This window comes from Sinohyriopsis cumingii, chromosome 13 (genome assembly GCF_028554795.1).
Source record: "Sinohyriopsis cumingii isolate HCF-2022 chromosome 13, ASM2855479v2, whole genome shotgun sequence".
NCBI classification, from domain to species: Eukaryota; Metazoa; Mollusca; class Bivalvia; order Unionida; family Unionidae; genus Sinohyriopsis; species Sinohyriopsis cumingii.
In genome coordinates, this window is record NC_142973.1 from 38,281,248 (window position 1) to 38,296,395 (window position 15,148).

The 15,148-nt window shown below is 36.3% G+C and overlaps 1 protein-coding gene across 1 annotated transcript in view; it reads right to left on the minus strand.

Moving 5' to 3' along the window:
• LOC149785236 (DNA helicase MCM8-like) overlaps nucleotides 1-15,148 on the minus strand; it is a 118,269-nt gene that overhangs the window by 86,239 nt on the left and 16,882 nt on the right. Inside the window, exons 5-7 of the mRNA XM_089979065.1 lie at nucleotides 11,887-12,036; nucleotides 10,161-10,320; nucleotides 267-367 (exon numbers count right to left, since the gene is read on the minus strand). Coding sequence (XP_089835191.1) covers nucleotides 267-367; nucleotides 10,161-10,320; nucleotides 11,887-12,036 — 411 coding nt within the window. The remainder of the gene's footprint in view (nucleotides 1-266; nucleotides 368-10,160; nucleotides 10,321-11,886; nucleotides 12,037-15,148) is intronic.

The following is a 15,148-nucleotide window of genomic DNA, read 5'->3' on the forward strand; positions in this document are numbered from 1 at the left end:
TATTTTATGGCAGTTCAGTATCATTTATATGATCAAGTAAGACCTTCATGCCAGGATGTCTTGAAGTTCAATCAAACTGGTCTAGAGGTTTTTGAGAAGCCAAAAAATAGAAATTGTTGAAAGATGCACACTAGATGTAGGACTATACCTTAAGCTCATTTGGCCTTAAAGCCAAGAGAGTTCATAATTTTTAAATGACTTTAATAATAACTAATACAACCAGTTGGATCCTGTCCTATACCTTTGTGCAGACATATTTATATTACCTGAATAGTTCCACAGCTGTTACATTCAAAGGCCAAGAAAGTACACAGAGGCTTGATGCAACCAACTCGAACAACTGTGCCTTTCACTGACACAAATTTCCCTGTGAAAAAGTAAAATGAACAAAATGGTAATATTGTAACTTGTTGTCATTAAATGGGTATTCAGCTTTTATAAAACAACCATTCCCCACCTCCCCATGAAAAGAAGGCCCAGAAAAAAGGTAATGTAACACCATGGCAGTTTTAAGCTTTGAGATTCAAACTTTGATCACTTTTGTTTTCACAAAGCAGAATATATTTTCTTTTTATTATTCAATAAATAATTTGACAGACCCATTTGGCCAAATCTTTAACCCCATTTCTACATAAAACATTTTACTGTTTTTTTTTAAAACCACTAATGAAACTCAAATCACAACTGCAATAAACAATAATGTCATTCAAACTAAGTGCATTGGCTGTGAACATTGCTTTGTGATATTACTACCCACTATAAACCAGTGGTGCTGATTTCACATCACAGCCCAAAAATCTTCACCTAATGCACTGGTGGTTAGGAGGAACTAAAATTTCACACCAACATGCATTCAGATGAGCTAATGAATAAGCAAAAACTTATCCTCTGACAAGTTATAAGGATAAAGAATCCAGTCAGGAATCAGGGGTGGCTAGACAACCCCAGCAGATGAGACAGAATGCCACACATTACTTAATGCAGTACCTTCTTCCAGTATGAACTTAATTGGAAGTGAAGGCAACTGTCTGCAGGATACCAATTTTGTAGATCTCAAATCCACCAACAGCCGATGAACCACAATCAACCCTTCTCATCAAAGTCTTCTATAACAACAGTTGTTATACGTGAAACACAAAAAGAAAACTGTATGAGCAAGAAGTCAGGTATTTTTTAATTTCTAAATTACTTACTCCTGTTTTATAAAGAGACTAAAAAAAGTACTAAGTATGTCAAGTTACAAAATGTACCATACTCCTTCAACAGTATAGCCTTTAAGGCAAAATAGTAAGAGGTCTGCTGATCAACTTATACCCAAGATTTATAAACTGATTCATAAATCCCATTACACCTGAAACAGCCCTTCACTACAGATAAGGCATGAATTTTGCTCCTTCATCTTGCAAACAATAAGGCAAGCAAGAAAACCATTTTGAGGGTGAGGTTCAAAAAGAAGCTTCACCCAAAAGCTCATAGGAGGGTTTTGAAGAGACTACAAGACAATAGAGAGATTCCATTTCGGCATTAGAGAGCCAGACACTGGTTTTTTTAATTCAAAGTATCTAATCAGGTGTCCCAAGTGAGAATCTGCAGACAGCCAGGCCTTTGGAGGTTTTAAGAATGTTGGCAAGGGCTGTTTAATAGCCCTTACAAGTTGAGACCAAGCATTGTTTTTCTTCAAAGAGAAAGAGAAGAAAATCAGCTACAGTGTTCATAAAGGGACAACTAGGAATGGCATGTTTCTACTACACCATCTTAGCTGTCAATCTTATCTGACTGAATGATGAACTTTGAAAGGAAACCTTTTCCTATCGGAGAGATTGTTTGAGATGAGCTAAGCATAATGGAGGATAATATGAGGATTGTCATGCAGGAGAGAGCCCATATGCTGCAACTAGAGGTCCTTCCTCTGAGGCAAAGTTTGTGGATAGTTCACTAGCATATCGAGAAGATCATTCAACTATGATTGCTGGGACTATTACAATGGGCTTTGCTGAGAAGTGCCTAAATTTGAAAAGACCAGTGAATCAACCTGAACTGATGGAAGCCATAGGAGAACAGATGATCCCAGTTCAGGCTGAAAGCATCCACTGCCCAAGCCCTTTGGTTGGGGACTGGGGTAATATAAAAAGGGAGCTTGTTGAACCTGGTGGCAAACAAACACACCATGTGAGTTCCCCATGGTTGAAGCAGGAAGCCCACTATGGACTGGTGCAGTGAAAATTCCATAAGGACTATCCTCCCTTTTCCTCGACAGACTGTCAACCAAAATTTATTTCTTGCCTGGAATGCTGTGAACACAGAGAAAAATTCCTTTTGAAGTTGTCCAGCAAGAGGTTCCAAACCTCCACACAAAAAGAAGGTCTATGTGTGGCTCCTTGTCTGCTGAGGAACACAACCACCAATGTGTTTTTGGAGGACACTATCACACAGTGACCTCTTATTTGGTGGACACAGTAATGAAAGCCTAAAAATATTGCCCTCACTTTCAAACCGTATGTGGAGAGTCCTGATGAATCAGTCCCTCTTGCTCTTGGTGAGCGCCTCACCCTGAATCTGATGCATTTGCAAACATATACGAGTGAGTGATGTTCTTTGGGGTGCAAGGGGACTCTGGCCAGAAACTGGTCCTGAGTTGATCACCACTTTAGATGAAGGTGAATGTCCCAAGTCAGATAAATCAGAGTATTTAGAGGATCCCTGTGCGATTTCCATGCAGATAAGATGAGAAACTGGAGATGCAGTCTGCCTAACTGAACCAAGATTGCAGAAGCATTCAAGGTCACCAGCAATAAAAGAAAAAGATGAGCTCTCAATGTGGACTTTGCTTTCAGTGTCTCCAACAAGGGCATGATCTTGTCTAATCTCTAAAGAAGGACACGAACCAACCCCTCTGGTAAGCAAATTCATCACCACATGGACAAAATCTTGAGAAGGCGTAAGCCCTGGCTTCTCTAAGTTTTGTAGAAGACCCAGCCTGGTCACTATTGACCAACATCAAGCCAGGTCTAGACTGAAGGACTCTTGACTACTGTCATGGATCAACCAATTGCTGAAATACTGGAGGATTGGGATACCTAGCGATCTCATATGGGTTCCCACTACTCCCATGGCCCTGGTAAAAACTCTAGGAGTGGAGGCAAAGGCAAACGTCAGAGCTAAAAGACCTCCTCATCCAGACAAAACAAGAGGTACATCTTGTGTGGAGGAAAAGTAGGGATGTGAAGATTCATATCCTGAAGTTCAATGGAGACCCCCCCAATCACCAGTTAAATGTGCTGAACCAAAAAGAATATAATGCAAACACATAATGTATTTATCTGAATGCAGGGAAAATGTACACTAATTAAGCAATGCTAAAATAAGGGTTCAGCAAATAAGAAATGACATAAGGGGAAGCTACTCTAGTTCCCTGAATAGCAGCAAGAAACAAGAAATTAGTCAACTAGGCTTAAGGAAGCAAGGGACCTACTGAATTAGGAAAAACTCTAGGCTTCTGATTGTCCATCTCATACAAAAGGCTATCAGAAATAAAAAAAGCTGCCTATGTTCAATAACAGGGTGTGTAATTATAATAGTAAATGGTGTGCAACTTGCTACCACATATTTTTTTAATTGAGAAAAACAATTCACTACATTATACATGAGGAACAATAGATTGAAAATCAGTGAGCAATTATGCTAGGGAAATTTTGTTAAAACTAAACCACAGGTACAAGAAAAAAAACACACCAATGATTAACATGCTGCGAAGACTAAAAAACAAATTAAATTGTCATGATGTACACCACATGTATATAACAAATATTTACAAACTCTCAAGAGATCTTAGCTACACAGTTAATAGAACTTGATCAGGGTATAATCCTATCTTAGAAGAATAGGGCACAAGAACTAATTTAGTAATTAGCTCACTGAACAATGACAGTGGCAATCTTCGTTACGTGAAGTGACATGAACCAAATGACAACATGCCCAAGAAAATAAGGATGAAATCGAAGCAAACACCAGAGCATGTGCACCATACGGTCTAGTGTTTTGGAACTTACTGGTTCTCACTACTGTGAGGATCAAATTCTGTCTCTCAGCTAGGGTATTTTCCCCCATGAAAAGTACTAGCTATGCAATAAAAATAGGTAGGCTATCACCGCAAATTGCCTGGAAACTGGCGTAAAAACAAAAAAGGTCTTTCAGAAATATTTTGCAGAAATAAACTTGCTGTGTCTGTGAAGTTTGAAGAAGTGTAGATACCACCTGGAGTGCAATTTGAATGTGACTATTAAAAGAGAATGAATTTTGACATATAGTCTTAAAACTGCCAAAAAGGAACATGTCTTGTATAGGTGTAGTAGGCATTTTCTGTGGAGATTTCCATGAAAATATGGAAAATTACACAAGAAAACAATTCTGCTAATAAAGAATCTTTTCATATCCTGTCCATGCTGCTAATGCAGACATGCTCAGTTTAACATTCTGGCCATGCTGTTAATGTAGGCACTGCTCAGTTTAACATTCTGGCCATGCTGCAAATGCAGGCACTGCTCAGTTTAACATTCTGGCCATGCTGCAAATGCAGGCACTGTTCAGTTTAACATTCTGGCCATGCTGCTAATGCAGGCACTGCTCAGTTTAACATTCTGGCCATGCTGCTAATGCAGGCATTGCTCAGTTTAACATTCTGACCATGCTGCTAATGCAGGCACTGCTCAGTTTAACATTTTGACCATGCTGCAAATGCAGACACTGCTCAGTTTAACATTCTGACCATGCTGCTAATGCAGACACTGCTCAGTTTAACATTCTGGCCATGCTGCTAATGCAGACACTGCTCAGTTTAACATTCTGGCCACGCTGCTAATGCAGGCATTGCTCAGTTTAACATTCTGACCATGCTGCAAATGCAGACACTGCTCAGTTTAACATTCTGACCATGCTGCTAATGCAGGCATTGCTCAGTTTAACATTCTGACCATGCTGCAAATGCAGACACTGCTCAGTTTAACATTCTGACCATGCTGCTAATGCAGACACTGCTCAGTTTAACATTCTGGCCATGCTGTTAATCCAGGCAATGCTCAGTTTAAAAATTGTCTCCAAATGCTTTTGATTTTCAAATAAGTCTAAAGAGAAATATTTTACTGCCCAAAATGAAAACTTGGGAGTTATTTTCAATCCATTCAGATCCAAGATGCTAATAGACACAAGAAAAGAAAGTCAAGGCATGCATGTCAAGCACATGATCAAAACATTATGTAGAATGCATTACATTGACCTCAAGGTTAAAATTTTTATTTGAATGTCACAGAATGTCAACTAGACTTATTCAACTGGAGATAACATCTGCAATCATTATTCAGTGTCACACAGTGGTAACACCAGTCCATCAAATACCAGTGCAACACTGACCATAACTTGCAAGTAGTGAGAACCAGTAAGTTCCAGAACAAAGGATTATCCAAGTTTTAAAAATAGAAAAAAATCAAACAAAAAGCAACCATAACAAAAATCCATCAAGGGAGTTTGCAAATATCTGCAAATGAAAAAATACTTTAACTAAAACTGTAATGCAAATTTTCTACTACTGAACATGACACTAAGGTCATGGGGTGAGCATGCATGTTGCCTTAGTTTCATAATGATTTATTCTAAGCATGGATACTAGAAGGCATTTGTTTGTGACAGCAACAAATATGTTCCACCACCATGAAAATTAATAACACTCTGTGACACTAGTACCTGTTAGAAGGAAAGGTGAATAAAATTAAGCTTTATTAGGACCATGATACAGCAAGTCCCAGAGTTTCAAGGTCCGGATTTTAATCTTCCTCACATTAGAATAGAACAGTAAGGTCAATTAAAGTAATGTACAGAAAGCTTAGATCTGAAAACATTACAACAAGTTTAACATTGTTCCCAAAGAGGAGCAAGAAGGCTAAAATTTTGCCCCTGCCCCATAGATATGTAGTTGCAAAAACAATGCAGAGCAACTAAACCTAAGAATAAAAACATTCAAAATGTAAAAAAAAACTGCTAAAATATACATACATGTACCATTCGTCTACATTAAAAATGTTTTTTGCTAAATTGGGTGTACAAGAATTCTGTTCAAATGGTCAAAACTAAATAATATAAAAGACTTATTTTAGTTATGTAGTACAGTTGGTTTTGTTACCTCTAGATTAAAGAGATCAAAGTTAATATTACAGAACAAATAGACTGCTCTGGTGGCCTAGTGGTTAGAGCGTCCGCCTCGGAAGTGGGAGGTCGTGGGTTTGAACCCTGGCCAAGTCATACCAAAGACTTACAAAAGTGGTACTAACAGCTGCCTCGCTTGGCACTCAGCATTAAGAGGTTAGTGTTAGGACTGGTCGGCCTGGTGCCAGGATAATGTGACTGGGTGGGACATCATGCTACATGTCTGCGGCATGATGCCCCAGTGCTAAACATCACTATAAACTGCCACACTGCAGACATCGTAGCGATATGACTGAAAAATTGTTAAAAGCTATGTTTAAATACTAATCACACACACACACACACACAAAATAACAGTAATGTTCCTTTATCTTTATATACAATGTGGTCACATGAAATACTCTAATGACTTCATGATTACTGTTATTGTTAATTGTCTGTATTATTTAACCATATGGGTGAATACTAATATATATCTATAACTGCATAGTAGTTGTGAGGGGTAGAGTAAGGTTAGAAAGTTTGTTAAGCATAATTATTTTAAAAATTAATTCCCTTGCTATTTTGGGAGTTAATGCCCCTTACTGCTGCTCTCAGGGAATGGGAGAGTGATTAGAAGGGTACATATTTTATGGCAGTAAATTATAGAAAAGAAACTTGATTATGTTACATGTCAATGCAATAACATTCATATTTGTCAGAGCAGTTAAACATCTTCCTTATCATACGCATTTACTGTTACATGAAGATAATACAAATGCACCAAAATGTTTTGCTTGTACTCACCTGTGCTTTATTTCTTACATCATGCTAAGTGTTTTTCCTATTTGTGCTGGGACTGAATATTTGAATAGATGTAATGTAATCAAAACAACACTAAGCAAGTATTTCTGAAGTTGAATTTTTGTTTTGTTTTTAACAGATCTTATGTTTGAACAAAAATATCAGTCAGCTTTCTGACAAGATAAACATATAGAAGTTTAGACTGACAGACAAACACAAAATTGATGGATAAAAATAGGTCCAATGGGTAGATGGACAGAGAAAAGGATTGACATAGAGGAATATTATTTCTAGTAACTTTGCAATTTATTTCCAACAAGCTGACAACTCAGTAAATTCACATCATTTTGATGTTTAAAAATATTGTTTACAGGGAATACTTACATGTACATCTCACATCTTAACATGTACATCTCACATCTTAACACGTACATCTCACATCTTTACAAGTACATCTCACATCTTTACATGTACATCTCACATCTTTACGTGTACATCTCACATCTTTACACAAGCAGATAGATATTGTAACAGATTGGGGGGTGGTATGGGCTAACTTGTGTAAACGTAATAATAAATTTCAAGAATGCTCAAAGGCAGGACCTTTTTATTTTTTACTATGAAATTGTGATAAGATGCTTAATACAATAAATATGACTAAAACATGAATGCATGTGTTTGATTACATGTAACATATGCAATACACAAATGCTATAATATGCTGGCCTTCATAACCTTAACATAATCATTCAGCGAGAAATGGACGACCCACGGAGTATTTTGAAAGTTAACCCTAAATTATTAGTGTGGCGGGAGATAGCTGCTTATTTATGTGGCACAATATTACTTTTATATTAAGCTTGAATCAATAGCAGTGAATTGAATTTGTTTGAATTGAATTGATTCCTACTGTTGTACTATATATAATTCCACTCTATTTTTGAGAATAAAGAAATTAAAATTTGTAGACTTGTCTTATTTTTATTAGTATCTATGAGCTTTTTAATGCCATCCAATAAAGTTGTAATTATAACTACCTCAATGAAGTGCGTTTATATATATTGGAGAGATGTTGATAAAAGTGCTAATGTTGACAGCTATCTGCCGAATTTCGAATTTCACTCCTATTTATACTCTTTGGAAAGTAGTCATGTGATGTAAACATAACCAATCATTGCTTGTCCGGGACGCCGAACAGGTCTGGTGGTGCCAAACAGATACTCTACAACCAGCGACACAAACTGAGGGTTAATATACAATTTAACTATCATCACTTGTCTGTTCACACTCTGTCATTAACGAATATTTTGTCATGTCCGTCAAACGTCAACGTACTTGAAATCGTAACCATGACAGTTAAGCTTGGGTGAAGAGTACACAACTACCAATGAATGCTGATAACATTGAAAATATATTGACCAGCATAAAAACGAAGAATACACCATTAAATATTCAAAACATACTTATTCTAGTATAAAAGAAGGCCAGCATTTACAATCAACAAGTGAAATTTAATAAAAAAATGTGAACTTGACAAATTTACTGTGTGGAACTGGTCATGTGATCTAGTGTCGACCATCTTGCCTGCATATGTAATTTCGTGATGTCAGCTGTTGGAGTCATCGAGCTTAGTGCTATTCAAATGATGAGTTGACATGGGAATTTAAGGGTGATAAACATATTTCTCAGCGTGACAAATTCATATGAAATAAGATTCCAGAAGATTTTGTGAGTATTTAACAATGTGCGAGGTTGAATTTGATGACACATGTTACCACATGACCGGCAATCACACTTGACATAAACATGAACGGTTATACAGATATCAAGGTAAGTCGCAATCTATACACTTCTGATACATTACAATGTTTAAATTCATTCTTTCAGCAGTTTATATGTTCACTGACATGAACAACATGTTAAATTTATGACACAGAAAAACCACCCTTCCCATCCATCCTATTACAGCTTTAGAGCCCCAGGTCTATTACAATATCAAGTATACTGCGACTACAGGAGCAGAAAACAAAGCTCATTAATATCAGTGATAAAATCAGCATTTCCAGTAGGGAATGGAAATATTTAAACCTGAATATTTATTTAATAGAACTGATATTTTCACATAAATTACAATTATTCTTGTCAGTTTCATTTCAACTTTATAAGTTTCTGCTGACACAGCACATGAATGAAATGGTTTAAACATGTAGACCTAATTTATTAATATTTCTCAGCCTAGTTATCATTGAATACTCATCTTAATATTTTTAATGTATGTTTTAGAAACGTATAACATTCTGCTGTGTTTGTAATCGAAGAATGATCTTCTGAAGAAACAATATCTATTTTTAATATGGAGCACACTGACAGTCAAACTTATTTTTTCCACAATGTCACAATTAGCCTTTACTTCCATATAACAAAATATCACAGTGAGTGATGCATGCACTGTATATTAAATATTTAAAAAAGGGTATATTTAAGACTAAAATTACATCTTTCAACATTCCACTACCATTTTTGTCATGCGACACTATGACAATGGCATGTGCCAATGATGTCACAGAGGTACCAATATAAACTCTTATTAATTTGTAACATGTTAGGACAGAAACAAGTTTATTCATGAAAATACATTTTTACTAGATTTTAGGACTGTATAGTGTGCATTGCAAACCTAGCCCTTTATGTATGTATGTATGCTACAGATATACAAAATGAAAAAATGTTCATGTTTTGACATGAATAAAATTAAAAGGAAAGAGAAAGACCCATTTTACATACTTATAATTTTTTAAAATTTGTGTTTGATCAAGTGGTAAATGTTATAATCTCCATGAACAGTCTCTCTCTCTCTCTTGTCTGCGTGGGTTCGAGTCTCGGATTCTGCCAATGTAGGTATGTGAGAAAGCTTGCCAATAGCTTCTCATGGGTCGGTGGTTCTTTCCAGGTTCTTCCTCCACCATTAATACTGGCCGCCATACATAGCCTATCGTGTGCTGAAAAATGGCGTTAAACCCTACAATGACAACAACTCTCCCTCTCCCTCCATTTCATCATTTATAGTTATTAACAGTGTATACATCCAGAAAATCTATTGGCAAAGTTCTTTTGGGGTTTTTTAAAGTTCAAGATGTCTCTTTAAACCTGTATTAATCTGACTGTATAGGGTAACTACCTACCATAACAATTAGCCTTCAAGTTTTTGAGTGGGATAGGTGATCCAAAGTTAAGAATACGGGCATGTATCATGGGCACCCTGTAACTATCATCACTGGTGTTGGCATGCCCTTCTTCTTGCACTTCTTGTCTGGCCTCATGTGCCCGTTTATGGCTTATCAGCTGAAAAATAACATGCTTTGATAAATACAAAATTCTTTTATTTGTACAAACTGCACAAATGTCCAATTTTCATTCACATTTATACCAATTCTAGGCAATTAACATAAACTTTCACTTGCCCAGTGAAAATTCTTCACAATTCTATTCAGATGAGGTAATGATGAAATGATATTTCAAGATCTATGTGTTGGATTACTGTTACCAGATGATATAATTCAAGAATTTGTGAGTAAACATGCTTCAATTAAAAGCAGACACTGTGCATGTAACTGGAAATAAATGGGACTGGTTTACTGAGGATTTGAGCCATCACTTAAATTAGAAAATGAGAGAGCTGTCAACAGTACATTATATGTCTGCCCTGTGTTTAATAGCAAAATTTGGTCAATGAACATACTCTGACCTTTGTCCTTTGGACCCACAAATATCAATAGGCCTCTTCCATACCTTAGCCCTCCACAAACTTTGGTCAAGGTATGTGGTCTAGAATAAAGTGAGTGTGCAAAACAATTATTCTTCTTCCAGTTGGTGACCTTGACCTTTCACCTTTTCACTCAAAACTGTCTTACCCAACATGTAAGTCATTCACAAAATTTGGTGAAGAAACAATCTTTATACTTTTACTCAGTGACTTTAATCTTGTACTTCCCAAATCAATAGACATCTTCCTTACCCAAAATGCAAGTCATCCACAAAGCTTGGTCCAGGTCTCTGATCTTGACCCTTGACCTTATGAACCCAATATCATTGGGTTTCTTCATTATCACCAAGTACAGCCATCCACACAGTTTGGTAACTGTTGTTGATGGAAAATTCATTGTGAGGAAACTATTTTTCTTCCTTCAGTTAAAGTGACCTTTACCTCTGAACTTTTGACTCGAAAACCGATAGGTCTCTACCGTTATTTAAGTGCAAGACATCCACAGTGAGGATAATTTGAGTTACTTTGTGGAAATGAAATTGTTAACAGACCAATGGGTAGGCAGTCAACAACATTACATACTATACTCTGCCTTATATCATGAGTACATATAAATGAGATAGCCCAGAAGGTGTGGTTAAAATTAAGGCATTCGTACACAATTAGGCAGCAAAAATGAGATGACAACACAGAGCAACAAAAAAGAAACAGCCCCGTCGGTAACTACCTATCAAGTAAAATATGTGTAAATGTGCTTATAGATAGGTCAAACAACACTATAATGAATTGTGAGAGTAGTCAATCGTATTACTTAAAGCCATATTTATGATACATGAATGTAGTAGTAGTTTATGTCACCTCAACACAATAGTAGCTACATTGTGCCAACTAAACATAAAGCAGGAAAAACTTAAAAAAGATGGCACAACAAATTTGGAAGGTAAACTATTTAAAATAAATGTAACAATGAAGAACAAGAAAATAAAAAATAAAGTCTGTGAAAGAAATATAATCTAATTTATTTAAATTTGCTCCTAAATAAAAGTAACAGTTGATACATGTGAGTACTATTTCAAGGTAGCATAGTTTTATATTTAACATGGATTTCACTTTAAACTTTGATAAGAGACCAGTGTGTGATTTACCTGGTGCATTGAAAGTCCAATGCAAGATACAATCTTCTCTGGTGTTTCTCTCAGTTCTTTGATTAAGTCTGGGAATCCTTCTGTCACACTGCGGTCTGTTGAAAGCTCATTGAAGTCAATTGTAACACTGCCCTTCATCTCAATATCATCCTTAAATATTAACGCAAGATGGTGAAAAGAAGGCATTTTCACAAGTGTAAAGGTTTGCAAGAAAACTTACCAAATATACTTTCTTATTAGTATAGTCCAAATGAAAACTGCACAGATGCAGACGTGTCATTGCATAATGCTCCGAAAGATCTGGTCCTATACAATTTGGAGTAATCTGCAGAACAAACACAGAAGCTAACCAGCTGGCACATCATGCAATGGCAGATCAGGGTCTATGTTGTTTGCAGCTGGATTTGACTTATAAGTGAGTATTACAGTATGCAAAGATTCCACTCATCTAAAAAGCAACATTTTTATACCATTTGCATATCAACAATGAGCATATAACAAAATTTACATCAAAAGTACGTCAAAAATACTAAGTTCACAAGATCAACAGCACACACACACACACATACACAGACACTGAGGGAATGGGTCCTCATCTTATGATGGCATCCATAAAGCTTCATTTTAAAAAAAGCTATTTAGAAATGTCACTGTAACTGCAGTTTGTATTTATTTAACCTTTCCCCACTCCAAGGAACCCAGGTGACTACAAATTACAATACATCTTTTGGAGATGGTCATCACCTAGACAACCTATGTGCAAAGTGAAATCCTACCTAGCAGTTTAGGAGGATACAAAAGGTATGGACAGACAGAATGTGGGTATCACAGCACTTATCGCTAAAGCATAAGGATAATGATGCTGAAATATTTGGTTTTCAGCATTCAAGCTTAACATAACAAAATTTACATGTGAAATAATTCCTACTGTACAGTCTTTTGCAATACGGGTTATGTCCCCTCTGACTCAAATGGCTCCAAAAGACCCAAAATCTTGGACTATTTGGGTCAAGGTTGAAATGCAACCTTCTGTGTTGCATGGTACACTATTGTACACAAACTGTTGACAAACATCAAGGTGACATTTAGAAAGGCTAGTATTATGCACTGCTGGCATGGAAACCATTATGTCTCAAATGAACAGCATGTCCACTCGGTGGAACTTCCAATATGGTGGACAAAAGCTAACATCAAGCAAGGATACCAATTTTTTAATACAATTTTGAAACAACAGTCTTCAAAGATTAATAAATAAATAACAATAACAAATAGAAAATATTTATTTAACCCATATCATTTGGTAAATAGGTCCAAAGTATCTCGGGTACCCACCCATTCATAATTACCTGGGTAATAAAATTAGCTATAGGATACCCGTTTAGTCCATGCAAAACAAAAACAAAAAAAGCATGTTTCCAAGTTTAGATCAAAGATTATATCTGGTAACATCATAAGCAAGCATGACACAATAATAAATACAGTTCTAGACTCATGTCATGTGACGTTGATCCATTGTAGACTTCCATCAATTAATCCTGTATTTTCGACATGTGCAACTGTTTGGCTATGTACGTCGAACAGTTTCTTTAGTTTCTATTTATAGTAACTGTACACGATACATATACAAGAAAACAGACAGGTTTCTTAAATTTGTACCATGTGCTACAGATTTATTATGTTTTGATGTACACTTAAGTAGCAGACCCATCTATAATGAAAAAAACAAACAAACATGGTGCCAACTATTAAGTGAAGTGGGCTTTACAGATGTGACTTGTGGATGTTATATGACTAAAATATGTTACAGGAGAGTGATTTTGCTCAACTGAAGAACATGCTGCATCAAGAAAAGGATGAATCAATAGAGCTTTACAAACTTTGAAAGAGGAATTCGACAGTGATGCAATACAGCATTCTGAATTTGTTGACTTGGCTTTACGACCTTAATGTAATACATGTGAATGTTATCTATAAATAATTTATCATTTTGTTTTGTGTCTGTATTCTCGTACTAATTCATATGGATTTAGCGAATTTATGACAAGTATTTTAACTAACTGCAGATCCAGATAAGTAGCAAAAATAAGTGTTTTTTCATACAGTTTTCTGTAATTATGGTATGTATTAATTTTTTTATGTTAAGAATGCACTTTTCTGCCATTCAAAATAGTAATGATTATGCTTATACCTTACAGGGGGATGACATATAAACTTACAAAAAAAGCAGTTCAGGTTCACATTTAATATAATTTCCATTTGATTGGGTACCTGGGTAACTGATTATTAGGATTGACAGGTGACTTTTTCTACAATTCTGACATCTTTACATATGACATAAACACAGTGAATGATGAGATTCATTGGTGAGACTCTAAAATCTACATACATGAACATGAGCATGTACTCATCATCATCATCATCAACCCCGTAACCCAAGAGCTCATTGAGCACCACAAATGACTTTACAACAAACTCTCTCCCTCTTTTCCTGTTCTCTACTGCCATTTGGGAATCTCCAATCCCCATGCCTGTCCACTCTTTAATGCTGTATTCCCACCTATTTTTCTGTCTGCCTCTTCTTCTGCACCCTCAGACTGTGCCTTGCAAGATTGTTTATGCCAGTCCAGATGACCTTAAGACATGACCGTACCACTTCAGTTTGCTTTTTTTTCACAATGGTCAAGAGGTCTTCACAGGGTCAAATGGCACGTTGGATCCTGCTGTGGACCTCTTTGTTGGTTACATGTTCAATGTATGAGATGCCAAATATTTTGCAGTAGCATCTCATTTTGAAGGTCTGAATCCTTCTTTGTTGAGGTGATGTGAACATCCATGTTTCACAAGGATACAGAAAAATGGATATGACAATTGAGTGCATCAGCTTTATTTTGGAACCAAGAGCAATGTTGGTGTCTTTCCAAATGGTCTCAACCATGTCACTGCTGCTGTTGTTTGTGCAATCCTGCAAAGTAGTTCTGGTTTGGAGTCCTCATCATTGATAATTGATCCCAACTACTAGAAGCTTCAGACTGTTTCCAGATTTTGTCCATTGACCTTTATTTGTGCACTGATGCCATTGGTGTCGTTGTCATAAGTTTTTTTTTTTTCAGCAATAATCTCCATACCATATGCTGTGATGGTTCTGTTGAATCACTCAACCAAGTCAGCCAGTTCTTTCTCATGTCCTGCTAATCCATCAATATCATCTGCGAAGCGAAGGTTGGTTCTTCCTGCAATGCTAAGAGTGCCCTTGTGGTCTTCT